This window comes from Malaclemys terrapin, chromosome 10 (genome assembly GCF_027887155.1).
Source record: "Malaclemys terrapin pileata isolate rMalTer1 chromosome 10, rMalTer1.hap1, whole genome shotgun sequence".
In the NCBI taxonomy this organism is placed as follows: Eukaryota; Metazoa; Chordata; order Testudines; family Emydidae; genus Malaclemys; species Malaclemys terrapin.
In genome coordinates, this window is record NC_071514.1 from 13278468 (window position 1) to 13302117 (window position 23650).

Here is a 23650-nt window from a genome sequence, read left to right on the forward strand (position 1 = left end):
GGGCTGGGACCGGGAGCAGAGCTGCAGCCGGTCCAGGGGCCAGGGCTGGGAGCTGGGGCCAGAGCAGTGTGGGGTTGCACTCCCTCCTCCCCTGTGTGGGGCTGGCCCAGGCCCCATTTCATGCTCTACCCCTCCCGAACGTTCCTCCGTGCCCTCCCTAGAGGGACAGGTCCCACAGTTTGGGGGCCGGTGTTCTAGCAGTAATGAAAGCGAGCACTTATTCATATAAATAGAGTATGGGGATGGCTGATCCACCCCCAAGCTATGCCCTACCATGCATTTTGAAAAGAAAAAATGTTTTCACATTGATAATCTAATTAGTAACTATTAAGAGGCAAGAAAAGAATGAAACTGGTATATACCTATGGTATTGGGAAGCCCAAAGTGTTGCATTTAATGTATTACAGGCTGTTTTCCCCTGAGTTCACATGTATAAATCCCAGTAATACTAGTGCAAGTAACACACACATCAGAATGGGGAATTATGTCCCCATAGCACTTCATTACATGGTTAGCTTCTATGAGCCCTTCTAACCAGCTAGATCTGGTAAGTGCCTTTCCTTGGCTTAGCAATGCCAAGTACTCTGGGTTGATACAGCGCCTTGTCCTAGAAGATAGTAATAATGACTCATGTGCTTCCTGTGTTGGACCTGTCCTTGTCTCATGCAGAGCTGATGCAGACAGAGATGCATCACGTCCGCACTCTGAAGATCATGAGTGATGTGTACAGCAGGGGGATGATGCAGGAGTTGCAGTTTGAACAGCAAATGGTGGAAAAGGTCTTTCCTTGCCTGGATGACTTGCTGAACATCCACAACCAGTTCTTCCAGCGGATCCTGGAGAGGAAGAAAGAGTCCCTGGTGGAAAAAAGTGAAAAGAACTTTGTTATCAAGAGGATCGGAGACATCCTGGTGAATCAGGTGAGTGGTGAGACACCCCTGCATGCTCTGAGCACAAGACTGCAAGCCAGGAACTCCTGAATTACAATTCTCTCTCTTAGGGCAGGTCCACACTTAAAAGGCTGCGTTGGTGCAGCTGCTGTGCTGTAGCGCTTTAATGAAGATGCTCTACACTGACGGGAGAGCTCTCTGCTGTCAGTGTAGTGAATCCACCTGAGCAAGAGGCGGTAGCTACATCAGTCGGAGATGCCCTCCCACTGACGGAGCACTGACTACACCAGTGCTTAGGTCGCTATGGATTTTTCACACCCCTGAGCGACATACACCTCTACCCCGATATAACGCTGTCCTCGGGAGCCAAAAAATCTTAGTGTTATAGGTGAAACCGTGTTATATCAAACTTGCTTTGATCTACCAGAGTGCGCAGCCCCCCCCCCCCCCCCCCCCCCCCCCGAGCGCTGCTTTACTGTGTTATATCCAAATTTTTGTTATATCATAAAATGTCAGGGTTGGAAGGGACCTCAGGAGGTCATCTAGTCCAACCCCCTTGCTCAAAGCAGGACCAATCCCCAGGCAGATTTTTGTCCCAGATCCCTAAGTGGCCCCCTCAAGGATTGAACTCACAGCCCTGGGTTTAGCAGGCCAATCAGGTCGTGTTATATCGGGGTAGAGGTGTAGTTATTTATACTGAAGTAGTTCTGTAGTATAGACCTGCCCTTATGCTGTCTTATTGGTGGCCTAAGGTGAGTCGCATCATCTCTTCGGGTATGTCTACCCAGCAAAGAAAAACCCGTGTCTGGCCCGTGCCAGCCAACTCCGGCTTGTGGGGCTCAGGCTGCGGGGCTGATTCATTGCTGTGTAAACTTCTGGGCTCCAGCCCAAGCCCAATGGGGTGGGAGGGCCCCAGAGCTCAGGTTCCAGCCCGAGCCCGGAAGTCAACACAGCAATGGAACAGCACTGTGAGTCAGTCGGCTGGCACAGGCCAGCCATGGGTTTTTCTTTGCTGCGTAGACATCTCCTTTGTGCCTCCGCTTCCCTACTTATACAATAGAGATGACAATAATTATGCATCTTTGTAAAAGGCTTTGAGCTTTGCAGGTGAAAGGCTTGATGTCAGGTTTGATGCCTGCTTTGTTTGTTTATGCCACATGGGCAGAAAAGCATCTGCGCTGGTTACAGTACGGTCTGTAGTTTATTGCACTAAGCTTGGAAGCAGGGGACCTGGATTCCATTTCCTGGGTCTGCTGCAGATTTGCTCTGTGACTCTGGGCAAGCCGCTTCACACCTCTGTGGTTCTTCTCTCCCCCCACCCTCCTTTTCTCCATCTTGTCTCTTTGGAGTGCCAGCTCTTTGTGATAGGGTCTCTCACTCTGGGTTTATACAGTGCCTCGTCTCCATTCTGAAAATTCCATAGATTTAGTTTTTTGAAAGGTACACTTGGGGCTAGATTTATACTGACAGTGTAGCCGTCCTTTTCAGTGACAGATGGTGCATGATGCCAAGTGATTGATCCCAAGAACTCAGTGTGGGGGCTATAAGTTTGTTCATGTCTTGCAGTTTTCCGGTGAGAATGGGGAGAGAATGAAGAAAACTTACGGCAAATTCTGCGGGCACCACAACGAGGCTGTAAATTATTTCAAAGACCTGCAGTCAAAAGAGAAGCGGTTTCAGGCATTCATCAAGGTAGGAACTGGTGGGGGATTTGTTTCTGACCCCCGCAGCGTGTGCACACTGCACGTTGGCATGTCTTGGCGAACGCTCCATCGGCAGCATTTTAATTTATGTCTTGTCTTTTTAGAAAAAAATGAGCAGCACGGTGGTGAGGCGCCTGGGGATTCCTGAGTGCATCTTACTAGTAACTCAAAGGATCACAAAGTATCCCGTGATATTACAAAGAATATTACAGTATACCAAAGGTAGAGCCTGTTTCTTTTCCTAAGCACATTTGTTTCCTCTGTATCTTTTTCCAGGACCTTTCCCAGTAAAACTGCCCAACTCAAAATCAGCCAGCCAGCCCAGTGTTTAGTGCCCAGCACTACTGTAATTAAAGACCTGGGTTTCATTTCCTCCATCAGGGTTTCAAACCTCAGGCTAGACAGGCTTGAGAGTGTTGCAAAGATACAGCACACAGCCTCTGTAGAAGTGAAGTGCCTTGGTATGCTCATCATTACAGCAATCTCTAGCTAATTATGGAGCAACATGCATAGACTCCTGTCTTGTCCACTTTGGATAGTGGCTGCGATACAGGGCCTTGGAGAAGGGGATGGCAAAATAAGGAAGAATAAGATTCTCAGATCTCCAAGAGGATTGACACTCTCCCTTTGAACCTTTCTTCCATCCCAGGAATCCTACATTACCATACTTTTAAATACTGTATTCAAAGAACTTGGCCTCGAATATGAGTCTTTATGGGTGATTTATGATCAAGTGGTTACGGGTGATAAGTCGTCAATCAACTCTCTAGGGTATTTCTCTGTGTCACACAAGCACCTTTCTGATTCTGCATGATCAACCCATCAGGAGTGGCCACGGAATCTTAACTCCTGAGGAGATCAGGGGTTAGGATGGTAGAAACATGTGGGAGTAGTCTGCATAGCACATGCTTGTGATGTTCCTGGTTTCTCTCAGTCAGCAAAAAGGCTCAGTTTACAGTTTAATCTCACCTGCTATCTGCTAGTGCACTCTGTTTAATCTCTGTGGAAGCCTTTTATTAGGTGTGGATGAGGTGTGGTTTATCTGTGCCACTCCATTTAAGATGGAGTAAACTCCAGAAGTGTGTTTTGTATGATTTCACCCACAAAATCCTCTGGAGAGTGATGTATATGTAATGCTTTTTATCAGCGGGTGTGTATCCTATAGATACATCAGCTGACGTTGTAGATTAGCCAAGGAATGGCAGAGACTGACCACTGTGTCTTTATAATCATTAATGTTCTGTAATTCATACCTTTCAAAAGTTTTCAAATATTGTGTTTGTTTCTTATAAAATAAATTTATGTTCAGAAGGGACAATCTTGTTGGCCATTATCCTCCTCATACATAGTCGTCTGTCCCATTGACGTGGTTTATAGAAGTGTGAGTGAGGGTCTCTGGAATGTGAAACAATTTATTTCACAAATGTGTCACTTCATCAAGACCCAAAGAGATGAGAATTTTGCCACTACAAGGGTGGATCATTAATCCAGACCCTTAAAACTTTTATTGCAACTTTACTGAGTGTTCCTAATAGAATCTGGTATTCAAAAATGGCTGCACCTGATTTGCTCGCATAAACAGCTGTATGCACATGCATAATGGATGCATGCCCATTTTTATACATGCAGTCAGGTAGCCATGCACTTGGCAGAGGCTGAAAATGTGGTTCTTATTTACATTGTCCTAGTTTGCCATAGCTCATGCAGAGCATATTTCCTATGGTTCCCCTTTACTGTATAGGTGTCTATTTAAGGTTTGTGACAAACTTTTCATTTCTTCTAAATGAAACTTGTCTTGGGAAGATAGTTAAAAATAGCGCATCCATGTGCTATAGCGTTTGATGACTCAGTGGTAAGGGAAAGGGGAGAAGTAAGAAGTTAGGCTCTGCATATTCACAATAAGGATGAACTGAAATTGAAGTCTCTCTCTCACTCCTTAAGAAAACGAAGTGGAACATCAAGACTTGACCCAGTCACTAAACCTGGTTAAAGATGTGATTGCTGCGGTCAATAGCAAAGTCAGCAACTATGAAAAGAAAACACGTCTTACTGAGATCTACACCCGGACGGACAGCAAGTCCATCATGAGGATGAAGAGCGGCCAGATGTTTGCCAGGGAGGACTTGAGACGTAGGAAGCTCATCCGAGATGGGCCTGTCTCACTGAAGAACACAGCTGGGAGACTGAAAGGTGAGAAAATCCTACAGATCATGCACCCAAAGGATGTACCCTTCCTGTCTGCAGATGATGGCAGGGTTCATCCATCTTGCAACCTGCGACTTCATTCCCTTTCCTTTGGCTTGGTGGTTCCCCTGCCTTTTACACAGGGTTTCTTCTGAAATCGCTGGCCCATTTATTATTCACATTATTTTATTGATTTTTCTGTTTCTAGAAAGGTGCTGTCAAAGTAAAAACCATGAAAAATCCTTCCCAGTGCTCCTAGTAACACCCTAGATTACTGCCACAAATATTTCTGTTACTGCTCACCATTGCTGCTGCTTATTTATTTACCTTCCAAGCTTTGCCCAGCAAGCTAAGTGATGGGTGTGATGGTGAATCCCATGTTTACACACTGCGGTTGTATACACATCCATTGGCTCTAGGAACTATGCACACTGAATGTGAAACGCAACCATTGCAGTTCCCAGTTTTGCTGCCCAGGAGCAGCACGACATTTCTATTACTCGAAAGTTCCCCGGAGCTGCTCAGCAGAACCAGCATTGCATTACCTGTTACACTGAAGTAAGTCTCCACATCGCACTATTTGACTCAGAAATTTCGGAGGCTGCTGCTCCAAACCATTACTGCTCTTCTGTTTCCCTAATGTCCCTGCAACTGTTGTATTCTCTATTACATGCACATTACAGACGAGGGGTAGCCAAATGTACTAGCCCTCCGAGCCACATACGATAATCTTCAGAAGTTCGAGAGCCAGGCCTGCCTGCTGGGGCTCGGGGCTTCTGCCCTGTGGTGGGGTGGTGGCGCTAGGGGCTTCTGCCCAGCAGGCACCTCCCTTGGGACAGAAGTCCTGAGCCCCAGCAGGTGCATCCCGGGGACTGAAGCCCTGAGCCCCCACTCCCTGCAGGACAGAAGCCCCATAAAAGAGCCACATGCTGGTTGCTGGATCTCTTGAACTGATTTTCATTCACTAATGTAAGTAAAAAAAAAACGTTAAGGCAAATAGCCCCCAACTCATCAAAGCATTGGGCTTAATTGCTTTGCTGAACTGGGGCCTGAAATCTTTCAAGTGAACTTTGAGATAGGAATCATGTTAGTCATTCTCTCACCCACAAGCAGAAAGGTTGGGCTTGTTTTTGCTCTCCACCAGTATCAGGCGTATAATCTTGGTACTTGGGGCTTCAGTGGAGTTTGGCCATCTCTCTTTGGTGTGTGTAGAACAGATATGATGCATGGAAAGTTACCATGTTATGTTTCCAAAGAATGTCTTGATTGCAGAGGTGGAAGTAGAAGGGTTTTTACCAGTGCATCCCTCCATATTCTGTGCCATCGGAGGATAATTTAGATTCCACATATATGATATGATTTGTTCTGAGGGAAAGTTTAAAGATGGTTTCTAGGTTCCTAGTAGGGCTGTCAAGTGATTAAAAAAATTAATTGTAATTAATCGCGCTGTTAAACAACAGCGATTAAAAAAATTAATTGTGATTTATTGCGCTGTTAAACAACAATAGAATACCATTTATTTTAAATAGTTTTGGATGTTTATTACATTTTCAAATATATTAATTTCAATTACAACACAAAATACCAAGTGTATAGTGCTCATTTTATATTTATTTTTGATTACAAATAGTTGCACTGTAAAAAACAAAAAAATAGTATTTTGCAGTTCACTTCATACAAGTCCTGTAGTGCAATCTCTTTATCATGAAAGTTGAACGTACAAATGTAGAATTATGTACAAAAAAACCTGCATTCAAAAATAAAACAATGCAAAACTTTAGAGCCTACAAGTCCACTCAGTCCTACTTCTTGGTCAGCCAGTCACTCAGACAAACAAGGTTGTTTACAATTTGCAGGAGATAATGCTGCCTGCTTCTTGTGTACAATGTCACCTGAAAGTGAGAACAGGAGTTTGCATGGCACTATTGTATCTGGCGTTGTAAGATATTTACGTGCCAGATGCACTAAAGATTCATATGTCCCTTCATGCTTCAACCACCATTCCAGAGGACATGCGTCCATGCAGATGATGGGTTCTGCTTGATAACGATCCAAAGCAGAGCGGACTGACGCATGTTCATTTTCATCATCTGACTCAGATGCCACCAGCAGAAGGTTGATTTTCTATTTTGGTGGTTTGGGTTCTGTAGTTTCTGCATCTGAGAGTTGCTCTTATAAGACTTCTGAAAGCATGCTCCACACCTCATACCTCTCAGATTTTGGACTGCACTGAGAATAGCAAAATATAAATGACTCTTTCCTCGTTATCACATTTAAATAAAAGTTGGGGAATCATACTGGTTGAAACAATTTAAACTAAAACAGTTTGGCTAAAATTAAACAGCATTCAGAGTATACAGTTAAAATAAAAGAAATTAGTTTCCCCTACCATTTTCCTCTCTCTATAATTAACACTGCCAATGCTTCTCTGCTGGGTGAACAGTACCACCAAGTTGCTGCAAAATGCTTCAGAGTTAGGGAAAACAGCCTGCTTTCTGCTCAGCTCAGCCTGTCCCAACCCACCGAATGCACATAGGGCAGCTGCTTTGCAAAAGGCTAACTACTTGCCCTCATGAAGTCTGAGTCCAGCAACAGGGAACCTATTGAGCATACCCAAAACTACCACACCCACTTCTGAGTGTGGAAAGCTAATTGTGCATCTGTCTAGCAGCAGTGACCCAGACACAACTCCTTCCTACCCACCCACAATAGATTTCTTAAAAAGATATCTCCCTATTTGGCATGTGCGTTACATTTTATGAGATCTCTCAATTAGCATAGGTTATATTATGCATTTCCCATAGAAATAATGGCTCCCACTACCAGAGCCAATAGCTAGCCAGTAGAGATGAGTCAGAAGTTCCAGATGGGAAAGCATCCAAAAGTTTAGAACCTGCTTGTCCTAACTTCTGGGATTTGGAACTGGAGCCAGGAGAAACACAGGAATAGCTTTCCTTGAAGTATTTTGGTCTTTCCTCCTCTGCACCAAAAGCAGAAAGTGCAGCTGGAAATAAAAACAAATCAAAGTAAAACAAATCTTACCTGAACTTTTACAAACCTCTAAAGAGGTTTGGGTTTGGTTTGAGACTTCGGCAAAAGTTTGGTTCGTATTTGATCTGAAAGGGATCTTGTTCCTTCAAAAAGCCTGGAAGGAATTACACAGGGGATGAGTTAGCTTTTGAGTTTACCTCATCTGTATATCACAAGGTCTCGTAGTGTATTACACAGAAACTCTTTGTGCGGTGGGGCTTGGGTGGGGAATCACACTCAATACTCACTATGTAATCTTGTGATGTATCATGAGGCAACTTGGAAGGTAGCATGTGTATTTTGGGGAAATATCCTTGCTCTGATTCAGAATTTTATATTCATCCTCTTTGCATTTCTTTCTTTTCTCCTTCTTGAGTCAGATTCTCCCCTCTGAGGCACACCCGTTTGGCTCCTCATGAATTCAGAGAGAGCCATATAAATCTGTGGGCAGAGTCAACATTAGCTGCTGAAGTTAAAATGCCTGGGGAAGGAATTGCCGCTGACAAGTGTTGTTACAAGATAATTTGCACCACTCATGAGAGGAGAGCAATAAAACCAAACAGATATTTTGCTTGAGGATAAAAATATAGATTATCTAAATGGATAGGGTGTATATTCAGTGAACATCCCTTGCTTCCACTTCCCCAATCTTCCATGACTCTCAGAGGGCTTGTGGTTTGTAGTCCACGAAAGCTTATGCTCTAATAAATTTGTTAGTCTCTAAGGTGCCACAAGTACTCCTGTTCTTCTTTTTGATTTGGAAAAGAACATCCCAGCAAAGACTGAGTAGATACGATTCCCTCCGACTCCTTTCAGTGGTGATTTTACATTGCCCAGAGGAGTCACTATAGAGATAGAGGCCATTCTCTTTCCAGGGGCTGAGTATATTGCCTCTGCAATGTTTACAGTTCCTACTAACTAGGAAGCAAAACACACCAAACCGCGGACTAATCCACTTTCTTAGGGTAGCCCGAATTATCACTCTTATGCTCACCAGAAGCTCTAGAATGCAGGGCATTGCTAAATAAGAGGTATTGATAGGCACTAGAACCAGTGATTAACATAGATAGATATTTGATGGTTAAACCTTGGTGTTTTTTCTCTGTTGTAGAGGTCCAGGCTGTCCTCCTCTCAGATATGCTGATATTCCTTCAGGAAAAGGACCAGAAGTATGTCTTTGCCTCATTGGTAAGGCTTTTGTGTTTTCTCTTCCTTTCTTTTACATAGATGATCCTTGGTATGAATTTAGCAATGAAAGCATGTCACTGCCTGCTACATTCCTTAGTTTTTATTGGACAGATCACTTTGCATGTAACAGTTTTGTTTCCTTAGCAGACTCCATTATTTTCTATTGAAAACATGTCTTAATTTCTCCCCCTCCCACTCGGTGATTTCTACAGTGATTTTGAACATTTGGTAATTGGCTCTGAAAATAAGCCTGTCATTGGATACATTTATTCTTCATCAGCCTGTGCAAATCCTGCTCACTTAGGAGGGAAGAACGTGAACTGTGTACAAATGAATCCCAGCAGAAAAGACAGACCTAATAAATCAATCTAAAAAGCAAAAAGCACAGGAACAAAAGCCTACGGCTGCAATAAAGTTCGAGAAGCTCACAAGGCAGTATGCTATAGGAGTATATTTGTCATGGACCAGTTCATGAAAACAAAAACAGGAGCTTTCCGAGAAAGTCCTAGATGAAAGAGACAGACGATGAGACATGCTGACCTGATGAAAAAACCAGTGCCAGTGCCCCCAAACCAGTGAATAGCTACGGGTCTGGCAGGGATGCATCTTTCATGCATGCTTCAAAGAGGAGACTTTCTCTGGTCCTCTTGTTCTTCCCATTCACTGAGCCACATTTCCAAACCGCCTGCTGCCAGCGCAGGGCATTTCCTAGCTCTTCAGCTGGCTGTGGTGCACACAAGGGTCATGCTGGCAAACCGCTGCTAAAGCACACCCCCTCCCAAAAAAAACCAAACCCTGTGATTCTGTAAAGACCCCAAATGAGCCCATTGGACTATGCATGCCACAGGTGGGAAGAGACAGGGCCGGCTCCAGGCACCAGCCCACCAAGCATGTGCGTGGCGCGGCGCGGCACTCCGGCCCGAGAGTGGGGCCGCGACTGGGCTCGCTGCCCTCCCCGCGGCGGGCTCGCCGCCCTCCCCCCGGCGCTCTGGCCGCCGGGAGAGCGGAGCCCCGGCTGGGCTTGCCGCCCTCTCCACAGCGCTCTGGCCGCCGGGGAGAGCGGAGCCCCGGCTGGGCTCTCTCCCCTCCCCCTGGCGCTCCGGCCGGTCGGGGAGAGAGGGTCCGCGGCCGGGCTCGGCGCCCTCCCCTGCCGCGCTCCCCACGGGGGGTGGGCGGCGGGAGGCTTTTTTGCCTGGGGCAGCAAAAAAGCCAGAGCCGGCCCTGGAAGAGAAGCTTTCAATGCTAACAGAGAGATTACACAGAGATATTACAGTGACCCTAACAACTCATTGCACATAATCTTCCGTGGAATCCTTGATGCAACAGTCTCACAAAAACTTCTGTAGCGGGAGTCGGCTTTAAGCTACAGAGAACAGGAAGGATTTGGGTGAGATGTGAAGAGAGGATATGATGCAAGGGTTCCGAGGGGGAGAGCAAAGGCAGTGACAGTGAAACAGGGACCAGCAAGCCATACCGAGAGTGGTGATGTGAGATAAAGAGTCCAGGAATAGAGAGCACAGACAGCAGGATGTGAGATCAAAGCAAGTTCTTGGAGAGTCTGGAAAACCGCAAAGGCAATTTTTAATTGTATCCAGGGACAGCTGACGGCAGTTCTTCCTGAATGGTCAGAGGAAGGTGACACCAGCATTCTGGGCTCAGTGAAATAAATTACTCTCAGAATATACATGTTGGGTGAGGCTAGCACTTCTTTTGGCATGTAGTTGCTAAAGGTGCTCATGAGTAGGAAGGAGGTGTGATTGCAGGTATTAGGAGCTTTTGAGCACTTATTGTCAGCCTAAAGCTCTGGTGCTTTTTGTCTGTCTTCTCACCAATCTTCTCTCATCTGAAGGACCACAGATCCACTGTAATCTCTCTGAAGAAACTGATTGTACGAGAAGTGGCCCATGAGGAAAAGGGTTTATTCCTAATTACCACCGTAGTGAAAGATCCAGAGATGGTAGAAGTCCATGCCAGCTCCAAGGAGGAACGCAATAGCTGGATACAAATAATTCAGGACACAATTAACACCATGTAAGTTAACACGCCATTCGTTTGGTTTAGCTGTTTCTCACGTGCTTTGTCATGGTAGTAATTGAGGTGTATCTCTCATGCAGGGACAAAGACGAAGATGAAGGAATCCCTAGTGAATCAGAACTGGAAAAGAGAGTGTTGGACACCAAAGCCAGAGAATTAAAAGGTAAGGCTGCTGGGGCTCAGAGAATCGTTGGGTGAAGTTTTGCTAACCTAATGTTGAGTTTTGTGAAACTTTTCCATTCCTGATCTTAACCATGATTTTTCAGGGAAGATAGAAGCCTGCATTTTGCAAACAATTAAAATCCTTGTTTGAAAGTCAGTCTGTCGTGGATTGTAAGTCTGCCAGGGGCCAGTACCATGGAAAGCTCTGAATCTCCAAAGTTTCAAATTCTGGTCCAAATCTAGAACCCCCAGCTTTCAGTTGGGCTTGAAAGTTGACAGAATGAGTTCTCCCCTCCTCATTGGGACTAAAACAGAACTGCAGCTGAAGTGAAACAACAATGTGTCCTTCAGTACAGGGAGATTACTTCCCATGGGGTGATGGCCTCCACTGGTGCCTTCAGAAAAGGTTTTTATAACTCTGAAGCAGTACATGTGAGGCACGGGCAGATAGTTGATATGTCAGGTACTCTATTTCTCTTTTGCCTCTATTAGTCAATAGTTCTAGTTCTTTTCAGGTGCCAGCGGCTTTCAGCTGTGAAGAAAATGAATTTTGTGGCCTAGGCCAGCGTGGCCAGATATTTGGGTGAGGATTAGGGTTTGGGTCCCCGTCTCTCAGCCCCTAGATGTACAGAGAGAGCTGCTGTTGTAATCCCCACCAGCGAGGGCTTGGAGCTATATTCACTGGTTCTTCAGAGAGCCCTCCTCACTAGGGGGATTGACCCAACATTCAGGGTGTTTTGGTTGTGGAAGGAGGAGTAAAGAGTGAAGAAAGATACCTATTCAGTACTGTCTCCTCTGCTGCATCATGGGTCGAGCAGATAATATGTGGCTTTGTAACTGCACTAGGGATACTTGCTTTACTGCACTGTAAAAGCTAAGATGCCATTCAAGTGGGAGCATTGTCACAGGATAGCTGTTTCCTGCTAACAGATAACTACTGTCCCCAGGATGAGATGTGTCGTTTTGAAGCAGGCGCCTTCTGGGACAGAGCTCTGCTGTGCTGACTTTATTTCTGAGACACCAAATGGCCAACGTAGCTGCAGAAATTCTGTTTGCTGGCTGTAGTTGCAGCACAGGTGCAGGGGTGTGTATTTAAATGCAAAGTAAAAAAGCCAACAAGCAGGGCACAAGGGGGCCCGATCCTGGATTAATGCAAGTACTGCAGCATGGCTGGCAAGTTACTCCTGCCTACGAGTAGACGTGAGGCCAAAGAAATGAGTGCGACGCATAGTGCCTTGGTACCACAAAGAGGAGGACTGTGCCTAGTGCCTACCTATGTTTTCACCCTCAAGTAGCCTCCCCTCAGGTCTGAGATGTAACAAAGGTCAAAAGCCAAGTGAATACAATCACCTGGGAAGTGCAATGATCCTCTAGGACTGTTACGCTGCAGCGTTTGCACCATTGTGTGTATGAATTTCTATTGAAAACTGAGCATTGAGCAGCCTGCGTACTAGAAAATGCGATATTGCTGAGAACCCCAGCTCTCTGGGGGTTCGGAAATGTTTCATTGTGGGCATTAGCCCAAAACCATTTAGAATTTGTTATTTTTTTTTTACTGGTGATCGACTCTGGTATTTGCTGCTTAGAGTAAATATGGTCACACTGTGTCTAAACCTAGATGGTCTGAAATGAGGTTATGACCCCCAACGTGTCTCAAATGCATCTGTGAGAGTGACACCTCATCGATCTGCGTTACTGTCATGCCTCCCAACTTCATTTGGAGAAACAAAGTTTGACTCCATGGGGACTGCTCCTTGTGAGAGCATATAGCTAGGCTTGGAAGGAGTCATTTTTTATTGGTAAACGTTGGTAAATGTCAATTTCACTCTACACGCACCCAAAAAATTGTCCATCAATAAAAATCTAAATCTGCAGCTAGGTGAAGTAAGAAAAGTGCTGCTTGAGAACTTAGAGTTTGATTTGAAGATATTTACTTTGTATATTTTCCACATGTGATGTTGACAATTTGTGTTTTAATGGTTATAAAGCGTCAACTTTTTGAATCTCATCTACTGTCATTAAATAATTCTCTGACACTCCCTATTGTCTGACACTGCTCCCCCCCCGGCCCCCCGGTAACTTCCTGCAACAGTGAAAATTTAAATCAATAAAAATGGGAAAAGCCCTAATTTCCTGCAACTGTATACATTTAAATAGATGAAAATTGGAAAAAAAATGCTTAAAAATAAATGTTGATATTATCCATCAAAATTATTTAAAAAAAAAATAAAAATAAGTCTGCCAAGCCTGCTTATACACTCCAGTATCCTGGGACCAACATGGCAGCGACAACACTGAAAGGCCTAAATGTAGCTATTCCGATTGTAAGCAGCACACAATTCCTGCTATTCTTTGATTTACCACATGATGGGGCCCATGTCACAGGGATTATTCGGTTTCCTTAGGGTCGCAATGTTTTCTGTTTTAAATTTGTTTTCCCCTGTTCACCCACAGAACAGCTTCAGCAGAAAGATCAGCAGATCCTAGCGCTGCTGGAGGAAAAGGAGAAGATTTTCCGGGATATCACTGACTGTAGCATGCAAGAGGATGGCTCGGTCTCCAGAGTGCTGTTCAGGTCCAATACAGAGGAGGCACAAAAAGGGGAGACCATTATGAAAAGTGCAATAAACGAGGGTAAACAAACCAAACGGTCCCATTAATTACAGTGTCCAAAACAACAGTGTGGGGTTGAATCCGTGAGTGCTCAAATGCCACCTTCAGGAGAATGACCCTTCTCTGATAATGAATAAACAGTAATAATAATATTGAACATAAGTAAAGACAAAGTCCCATCCTCCGATAGTAAAGCATGGGAGACAGACAAGGCTCACAAATTCAGGAAAGGAAGGGGATGAGAATGATCGGTGAGAAGAAAGCAGTAGAGGTACCTGGGAGTCTTCATGCTGCTAACCTAGCACGAGGAGCCAGCCCCACACAGAGTTTGAGCTGTGTCAGGGCAGTGCAAAAATGAACTTTCATCCCGTTGCCCACCACACACTGGTCTGTGTTCTGTGCAACTCAGTTACACCCCTGGTCCTTTGTTTGAAACATGGGCCAAACTATCTTTGGTTACACTCCCCTCCTGCCTCATAATGGAATATGACGGCTAGGCTAAACGGATTTCCATCCACAGCAAGAGTTTATGGGTCTGGTGTCCACAAGAGGCACTTGAGTCTTTTGGGAAATCCACAAGTAGATGGTAGCCTGCTTTCCCTTGGTAAATTTACACAGCAGGCTGAAGTTAGAAATCCTGCCTTTGCGCAAGAATGTACCAAGAACATTTGCCAAGGGGGGAGAGGGTGATGGGAAGCATGTGCAAGACTCAGTGTGTTTGAGTTATGGCCTGACGCACCTCTCTTATTGCATCATGGTCTCCTATAAATCCATTAACTCTTTATACCAACAAGTGTGTACGTTTTACTGACCTGACACCTTTAAGCCAGAAGAAAAAATATGCTAGTCAGTAAATACCGAGGATGTTTTTAATGGACCTTTTTTTCCTATGGCTTTTTATCCTTTCAGTTGAATATTTGCAAAGCTTGATCAGTAGGAGTCTAGGGAGTGCACTTGGGGCTGCTGACCTGCTGCCAAACTCTGAGCAAGAAGGGGGAGTCGGTCCCATCTCCCTTCCTAGAAGAGCAGAAACTTTTGGAGGATTTGACAGTCATCAGATGAATGCATCCAAGTGTAAGTATGTCTGTGCATTGTGCATGCGTGTATGTATGTATTAATAATACCTTATACCTGGTTGGCAGCTACGCACTTATATATCTAAATTAATTTAGCTTCCCAACCCTCCCTGTCAGATTGGTAAATACCACTGTACCCATTTGACAGATGGGGAAAGTGCAGCATATAATCGTGGGATGACTTGGCCCAGGTTACTGAAAGTCTGTGACTGAGCGGAGAATAGATGCCAGCTCTCCTGACTTCTAGTCCTGTGCTTTCCCCTCAAACCATCTTTCCTTCTTTACACACAATGTACTTGTACACTTTTGCCTTACTTATGTATTTGTTTCTTTCACTTCCGCTTCAGTGCTTCTATATCTGCAGCCCTCTTCCTTTATCTCCAGTGGGCTACCACCTCCCAGCCTGAGAGCCAACTGAGGTCCTAGCTGCAGTCTGACACCACCTTTCCTTCTCCCTCCCTGCACTCTCTACACACATGTGAACCAAACACAATCGAGCATGTCAACCCCACGGTGAATTTAGTCTCCCACAGCCGAACGAATGAGTATTTAGTTTGGCAGCACAGTTCACTGCTTCCCAACTCGCTGTTTGTCTACAGCAGGCTCCAGGGATTTCCATACCCCCCAGAACTCAGCCCTGTGTGCTCTGTTCTACCCTCCCACCCCAACTGTGGTAAGCTGTGCTATGCTATCATCGCTGTCTCAGCACTGGGCTCCCCCACCCCCTTTCCAGCCTTGCTGTTTCTGCACTACAGGGTAAGCTTAAGCGTCAGACAATCTGCTGTGTGCCGTACGTAAGAGTTTCTTAGCGATTGGAAGGCCACAAAGTTCCCAGCAGGTCCTGTCCTACCAATGGAAAATGCATTGGCTCAGGGAACCTTAGGGATTTTGTTTAGATTGCACTTTCTTGCTTTTTAGTGCAGCAATAATTTGAACAGTCTCTGGCTGGACTGGTGAGATTGTTCACTGCTTAGCTCACCCTTTACCTTGCCTGGGCTTCTGCAGAGATCTGCTCACATGAATTAAATAGTGAGAGATCTTGAAGAGGCTTTGGGAGGAGACTGTAGGGCCTACTGGATAAGGCGCATGGCTGGGTGTCAGGAAACCTGGGTTCTATTCCCATCTCTGCCACTCACTCCCTGTGTGACGTTGGGCAAGCCTCATAACCTTATTTCCCTATCTGTAAAATAGTAGTAAATGATCCTTTACCCATCTACATGGAGGAGAGTTGCAGATTCTAGGACCCTCCAAAGGAATGAAAGGATTGCTGGGATAGATAGCATAGGCTGCGGTTTAGGGTTGGTTATTGTTTGTTTGTTTGAGTTACCAGTAAAGCCAGACTCCAGGAAGGGGCTACGGTTGGACTGCATGTGGTGTGCTGTAGGCTGTTCAAAGCAGGATTGGATGCTTATACCATGTTGGTAAAGCACCTTGAAATCAATGGAAGAAAACTACTAGAGGGGTAGCATGGGCACAGGTGGGTTTTTTACGTGGTGTGTCTCAATTGGAAGCACTCTTGTGAGCTGTCCAGCTGGAAATTAAAGATCCCAGTGGATAAATCGAGTGTCCTAATCAAAATTCTAGGGTTCTAATGTGCGAGGCTGTGGGTGAGCTGCTAGCATAAAATAACGTACCTGTTTGCACACATACACTGCACTGCTAGTGTCTGAGTCCTCCAAGTCCAGTTTGCATGGGTAGCATTGAAACATAGCTTGATGTAGTAAGATCTGACTTGATAGTTGTCACTCACACTACATGTTCTAAAACAACTTGTCTTGGAAACAGTTTATGGAATTGAGAGATTTCTAACAGATGACCCAGAAGTCAGCTTGCTAAATTTTCAGCATGCTATTTGAAACCAAAGCGGGTCCCTAACCTATGTTCTTCTCCACTCTCTGTCAGCAATGGCTGATATTTATTGGTACAAATAGGAAGCAAACATACATATGTGAAGAGCATGGCTCAGCGGCGTGCATCCACTTTTCAAGTCCTTTTTTCCCATTTTACAATTGCTAATGACTGAGGATTTTATCTGGGGTTTGAAAAACTCAATGACCTGTGCCAACCTGATGTGTTTCTTTTAGGTGGAGAGAAAGATGAAGCTGATGATGCTCAGGATCTTCGGAGAACAGAATCAGACAGCATTTTGAAGAAGGTACTATTGTTGTGTTTGTGTCAAATGTCATCCATGGGCCTTTGACACTTTTAACACTTGAATTGTAACTTTTTTTAAATCTGAAAAAAGCATATATTTATGGACATATTAAAACAAGTTAAAACTCACCCCACTGGGGAAAAAAACTGGGGGCACCATGCTCAAAACCAATTTTACGCTAACTAAAATTTCCTCTTTAAAACAATTTTACTGGGTAATAGACTCTTCCGTAGCACTGGTTATCTGCCATCTGTCTGCAAATCAAGTAAAACATGTCTAATTATGCATCGTTATTGAAATACCAAGGCCAAACATAACCTCACACCTATTCTCGCTGTGGATGAATTTATCAAATCACTACAAAATGATCGCTAATTAACATTTGATTTTATGATTTTTCACTTACTACAAACTACATGAGTTCTGCCCTTCCAAAAAGGAAAACAGGAGTGTGTGTCTATGATTAATCGTACTTAGAAAGACACTTCCTGTGACTTGTCATTTGCCTTTTTATTAAATCTATGTGTTCTTTTTACAGGGGGGAAATGCTAATTTGATGTTCGTGTTGAAAAGAAACAACGAGGTAAGAAGAATCTCCCTGGCTTACTTGTGTGGTGTTTTTTCCTCTTCAGTTTAGGTACCAAGTGTATGTGTTTCAATAGGTGAGGCTAAAATGTAACAAGACTCTTAAATGCAGTAAACTGAGAGTTAAACCCACTGTGTTGTGTGCGCTTAGGCTTGGATGCTCAGACTAAGGATTTGCTGACTGGCATCTAATTGCCAGCCGTAGGATGCACGTTGATTATAGACATCAAGGTTTAATTACAATTAGAAAGCACGTGACTCTATTTACCATGCATCTGCGGATAGAATGAGTATAATTGTATGATGCAGGTGCAGTGAGTTGGGGCAATTAGGTTTCTATTCTCTCTTTGATACGCTTCGGTAACTCCCAATTAACTCTAATGGCAGCTAAGTATCACAGTGAGCAAAGGTTCCCTTAATAACATTTATTACACACGTATTGGAAATACTGCAGTTTTTGTCAATTGAATTTTTGTATTAAAGGAGTAATTACAATATGTTCAGCAGGATTGAAAGAAGCACTTAGCCAGTGTTTTGAGATACAGGAAGTCACCCAAAGCATCAGACATTCTGTTGGCACTGTACCAGTATATGATATTGGAGCGCTTGCCTTTAAGGACTGTATTTTCAAATTGGCCTCCAATAATACTCATGCGGCATTTGTGTGCCCGTTATTTTGCAGAGTCTCCCTGCACCATAAATGCAGGGGGTTGCATTTGTGAACAGACATGACAGGCACACATTCTGGGCCATTTTATGATTTTTACCCCAACAGTTGTTTCCCTGCAAATTTGAAAATATGGTCAGTTCATTCCAGTTTTCCCTCCCTGTATCATTCCCCTAGCATCATTAGCTCTTCAACCTGTTGATACAGCAGGAAATAGTTTAAACCAGGGATCGGCAACCTTTGGCACGCAGCCTGTCAGGGAAAGCTGCTGACGGGACGAGACAGTTTGTTTATCTGCAGCGTCCGCAGGTTCGGCCGATCCCAGCTCCCACTGGCCGCGGTTCGCCGTCCCAGGCCAATGCGGGCTGCGGGAAGGGCGGCCAGCACATCCCTCGGCCCACGCCGCTTCCCGCAGCCCCCATTGGCCTGGGACAGTGAACCATGACCAGTGGGAGCTGCGATCGGCTGAACCTGCGGATGCTGCAGGTAAAGAAACCGGCCCGGCCCGCCAGCGGATTTCCCTGACGGGCCGCGTGCCAAAGGTTGCCGATCCCTGGTTTAAAGAAACAACCTGCAAATTCCTGTGAGGTATCAACAGTCCCATGGTTCTGTGCATGATTCACGCACCTTGTTGTGAGAGTATGTGCACGCCAGATGCCATGGTCAGGTTCTTTCAATGACTGGTCGCTGCACTGATCGCTGAGGAAGGCCAGGGGTGAGATTATCTTAGATGTCTCTGAGATGCCTGAGAGAAATGGATGGCTAAATAGATACCTGTGACTAGTACGTGTGTTTGGGATAAGTAACTACAGGGCAGAGAGCATGGGAAGAGTCAGGGGAAGTAGAAGGATGTCTGTGTGGCTTTAAATAAAACGGCATGGCTTTGTAAGCCTCGTTGCTAAGGCTATGATTTAATCAGGGGTATTTTTTGTAAAAGTCATGGACAAGTCACCGGCAAGAAACAAAAAATCACCGCCCGTGACCTGTCCATGACTTATACCATAAATATCCCTGATTAAGTCTTTGGGTCGGCGAGCACCACTGGGGTGGGGGGGGAGGGAGCCTGTGGCACCAGCTGCCAGGAGGGTGGAGGGAGTCCTGTGGGGCCCGCTGCCAGGTGGAGAGAACCCCAGGGGACCAGCAGCTGCTCCAGACACCCCGGGACCGCTGATCAGGTGGTCCCTGGGCCAGCCGCATCTGCCACTGCTTGGGCGGCCCTTGGGGCCAGCCGGACAGGGCCACCAGAGCAGTGGCTGGCCCTGGGGCCACTCCAGCAGCAGCTGGCTCCAGAGTCGCTCCAGCATCGGCTGCTGTGGCTGTCCCCGGGGCTGCCTGAGTAGTTGAGCACGGGGCCAGTTGCTTGGGTGGCCCTGAGGTCAGCCACACTGGCCATTGCAGAAGTCCTGGAGGTCACAGGAAGTAATGGAATCCGTGACTTCCGCTACCTCCATGACAAACACAGAGCCCTACTCATTGGTAGCTAGAATGTAAAAGACAAGGGCTTTGCCTGTGGTCAGACAGGAAGGTGAGGTATAACAGCAACACTCTTGTGCTTTTGTTTCCTTGCAGCATGTTCTCCAAAGCATTACCTACCTCCACAACCTGCTCAGCACTCTGCAGGTAGGTCAGCCGTAAACATAGTACCCTGCTTTGACGTGCTTCTTTCCCAAACAACCGGTCTCCTCAGTGAGTGTTGACTGCGGTGAGGTCAGCATTTCACCCCCACCCTTTGCATTGCCCGTCCAGACTGAGACCGAAGGGTCCAGTCCAGTGTCCTAGTGACTCTGTACTGGCATGTGGGAGTACTGTCTCCTGGTCTCTTGCTGCCCAGGCAAGCAGGGGCTACAAGTGCTCTGCAGGTCAGGCCTACCCTGTGTCTTACAAATAAGTACCTCAAATAAACCAGCCCTACTGGACCCTCTAGGTTAACAATGATTAATGAACCCTCCCCCACCCCATAATACAATTGCAAGGTGCCTCATGATGTTAGAGTTAATGCATGTCTGTGCAGTCCATGAAGGGAGGCACGACACTGACTTTGTCCTTGCCTCTCCCCTCAGGGAGTCGTGTTGCAGCAGGATACTTATATTGAGGATCAGAAGCTGGTTCTCAGTGAGAGAGCACTGACACGGAGCTCCTCCCGGCCAAACTCCTTGATCGAGCAGGAGAAACAGCGTAGCCTGGAGAAGCAGCGCCAGGAGCTGGCCAACTTGCAGAAGCAGCAGGCCCAGCACCAGGAGGAGAAGCGGAGGAGAGAGAAGGAGTGGGAGGTCCGGGAGAAGGAGCTGACCGAGCGGGAAGTGCAGCTCGCCCAGCGAGAGGAGCAGGCACAGAAGGGGTACCGGGATCTGGAAAGGGAGAGGGAAGAGCTGAAGCTGAAGAAAGAAGCCTACCAGCTGGATCTGGAGCGGCTGCGAGCAGCACAGAAACAACTGGAGAGGGAGAAAGAGCAGCTCAGGAGAGATGTGGAGCGATTACCCCCAGTGCAGACGGAGCCTGACCTCAGACAGGTAATCACTCTGCTCCCAGTTGAGTTCTCAGCCAGCGCACGTGGCTGGGGTGACAAGATGTCTCCTAAAAGAGGAGATCTAGTTGAGTCACAATTGATGGGCTCGGTACTGGAATTACCAGGGGAGGTTCTGTGGCCCATATGATGCAGGAGGTCAGACTAGGTGTGAAATCTAGAAGCTGTGGCGCTGATATGTGGGGCCTGATTTCTACCAGTGGCATCTCTTTTTGCACCTGATGTTTGGGGCTATGTTTTGCCTGTTATATCTCAGAAGGCTGCAGGGAGAGACATCTAGCAAAAGACGTTCCTCAGAATGTTGTGGAATCAAGATTCCCAGCAGGTCCTGCTGGGTATGTGAAATCATAGTGTGTCTTTTGTCTTTCTAGCGGGGCTCATCTGTGAATGTATCTGTGTTTAGCCAGCTTGTTTTGAGACGTTCCTCACTGGTCTGATAGCAAATGGCAGGGAAGAGCATATACAGGGATGCTGAGGGGGAAATTGCTGGTGCGTTTCACTTCCGCCTTTTCACACCGTTTTTGTTCACCTGTGAGGAACGTACAGGCAAGCACAGATTGGTTCCATATGCAGTCAGTCCATTAGTCTGATACACACTGTTGGGCTGACTACACCCCTCCGCATTCACAGAAGCAGCTTGGTGCTGACAAGTTTGGTGCTGATCAGCTCCCCCCGTATAAGCCTTGCGACTACATTGCTAGGCCTTAGTATTTATATAGGTGAACTAGCACCCAGAAGGGTGGTTCCCCTATACCTCCCTTGTGGTCAGTTATTTACGCAATGTTGCCAACCAGCTAGCTGGACGTGTCCCTGCTCTCAAGACTCACGGTCTAGCATAGAGACGCGACAGAGCAAGCGGGGGTGGGAACAAAGCAGAGGGGCTTGGGATAGAGCTCTACAGAGTTACAGCTCCTTGCAGGGACCGCGTACACTTCTTAGTGCGCTGAGGTTTATTTTCTATTTTGAAGCTGTAGTTGCTTCTGCTGCAAAGAAGGGAACTAAATCATCAGAAGGGGTCTGGATGAGGGAAAGATTGCCTAGTTCATACAGATATGTGCAGAACTCTGATTTCAGGCCTGGAGCAGATCTTTAATTAAGACACAGAATTAATTCTATAACAAAATGTAATTTGTTTTGGGCTGAAGCAGAAGTGGTGTCATGCATTCAGGGAGTGGAAACAGCACCATGTGACTTAATAGACCAACCATTTATCTCCAACAGTAAATTCTGAATAGCAGGTAATCAGAGGAATACCTCCAGTTTCCTGAGCAGCCCAGGGGCTGACATTTCTCCATGCAATTTTGAATAATGAACAAGGCCCTATGAATTGTGATCTATTTGAGAGCAGATAAACATGCCACGTTCTGCAAATAAGTTGTATGCATTATTACGTAGATCTTACTTACTTGCAGGAAGCTCAGATAATCTGGCCAAGGGTGCTATAGGAACACCTGAGAGAAAACACTGCTGAAGACCAGTAAGATGCCAGGGTCATCAAAAGGAAGCAACTTCTTGGAGGCACGCATCATCCACCACATGTCAAAGCTATTAATAGGGACGTTTGATGGAGCATGAAGTGATAGGAATTCATGTCTTAACTCCCTACCCCCCGCTTTAAAAACATTGGGTTCAGTTATGTTGCTGGAGGACACATTAGAAAAGCAGTACAATATTTTGCCTTGTCTTTTATACTTAGGAAGATTCCACTTGTGATCATGCATCAGTACATCCTACAACATTCTCTTCCCTACGAAGCTCCCATGGCTTCTACCACCATCTGCATCTGGGAGGAGGAAGGAGGCTGGGTTTCTTAGATTTTTAAAGAGGACTCGTCCATAGGTGGTTGTGCCGCCATCTGTATCTGGAAAGGAGTGGAAGGGTTCATCTTTAAAATCTTGGTCTCTTACCCCTTGGACAGAGAGGGCTGCCTCTGGGTGTTTGGCTTTTGTTAGGAGAAAATGTCCATTTGACTGGGAGATGACTTTTGGGTGGTGATTATAGGTGGCGTGCAGGGCAACAGACTGTCCCTGGCAGCGGTCATGGTAATATTACCCTCCCCATGATTTTGAGCCGCGCCTACTTCTGCCAGTAAAACACTTCCGTTCTCTTCTTTGCAGGTTTCAAACCCCCATGATAAAACAGTGAGGATCCCCTCCCAGCCCACCGCTGAGGACTCCAAGCAGCACAGTTCTTCCCTTCCCAAACAGGGGCACTTTGATTCAGGACTGTCTGTGTCGCCCAAAAGGAACAGTCTCTCAAGGACACACAAAGAGAAAGGCACTTTCCACTTGCTTAGCGCAACGAACCAGACTAACAAGGCAGCCGAGGTGCAGCAGCCCACCCGCCTCTTTGGTTTATCCAAGCCAAAGGACAAGAAGGACAAGAAGAAAAAGGGCAAAGGACACCGCTCCCAACCTGCTGGTGAGTGTCAGATGGGGCCCGAGGAGATCTTTAGGGGTTAGCGAGCTTGCAGCTTGTCTGTGGCTGTTTAATTTCATGGAGCCCAAAGGGGTGGGTTATAACTGAGCGAGGGGTGGAAAAAAACGGAGGTTGTGAGCGGATTTTCCAGCAGAAGGTGAGTTTGGGAGGGAGAGGCGTTGTCCCATGCATGCAGAGAACAGACATGACAACATTCTCTGGGTTTTTTTGTTTTTGTTTTTTATCTCCCCCCCTTCCCCCCCCCCGGTCTCTTCTATATGGCATTGTTGCTGCTCTTCAGGGCTTCAATATGGGAGCACCTTTTCTGCAGCCATGGGAGTTACGCTGACGCCCAGCCTGATGGGTTGCATCTTGTCAGCAGATGGCCAGGGGGCGCTCAATGCTCCCTTCTCCCTCCTTT

The 23650-nt window shown here is 46.1% G+C and overlaps 1 protein-coding gene across 11 annotated transcripts in view; it reads left to right on the plus strand.

The window, feature by feature from the left end:
- AKAP13 (A-kinase anchoring protein 13) overlaps positions 1 to 23650 on the plus strand; it is a 338427-nt gene that overhangs the window by 308312 nt on the left and 6465 nt on the right. For all 11 annotated transcript variants that reach the window (XM_054041161.1, XM_054041152.1, XM_054041157.1 and 8 more), the window contains 14 exons: positions 670 to 920; positions 2457 to 2582; positions 2698 to 2815; positions 4535 to 4783; positions 8919 to 8995; positions 10845 to 11026; positions 11110 to 11192; positions 13646 to 13825; positions 14714 to 14878; positions 16965 to 17035; positions 17574 to 17618; positions 19857 to 19907; positions 20348 to 20797; positions 22929 to 23232. In XM_054041161.1, the coding sequence (XP_053897136.1) occupies positions 670 to 920; positions 2457 to 2582; positions 2698 to 2815; positions 4535 to 4783; positions 8919 to 8995; positions 10845 to 11026; positions 11110 to 11192; positions 13646 to 13825; positions 14714 to 14878; positions 16965 to 17035; positions 17574 to 17618; positions 19857 to 19907; positions 20348 to 20797; positions 22929 to 23232 (2352 nt within the window). The remainder of the gene's footprint in view (positions 1 to 669; positions 921 to 2456; positions 2583 to 2697; positions 2816 to 4534; positions 4784 to 8918; positions 8996 to 10844; positions 11027 to 11109; positions 11193 to 13645; positions 13826 to 14713; positions 14879 to 16964; positions 17036 to 17573; positions 17619 to 19856; positions 19908 to 20347; positions 20798 to 22928; positions 23233 to 23650) is intronic.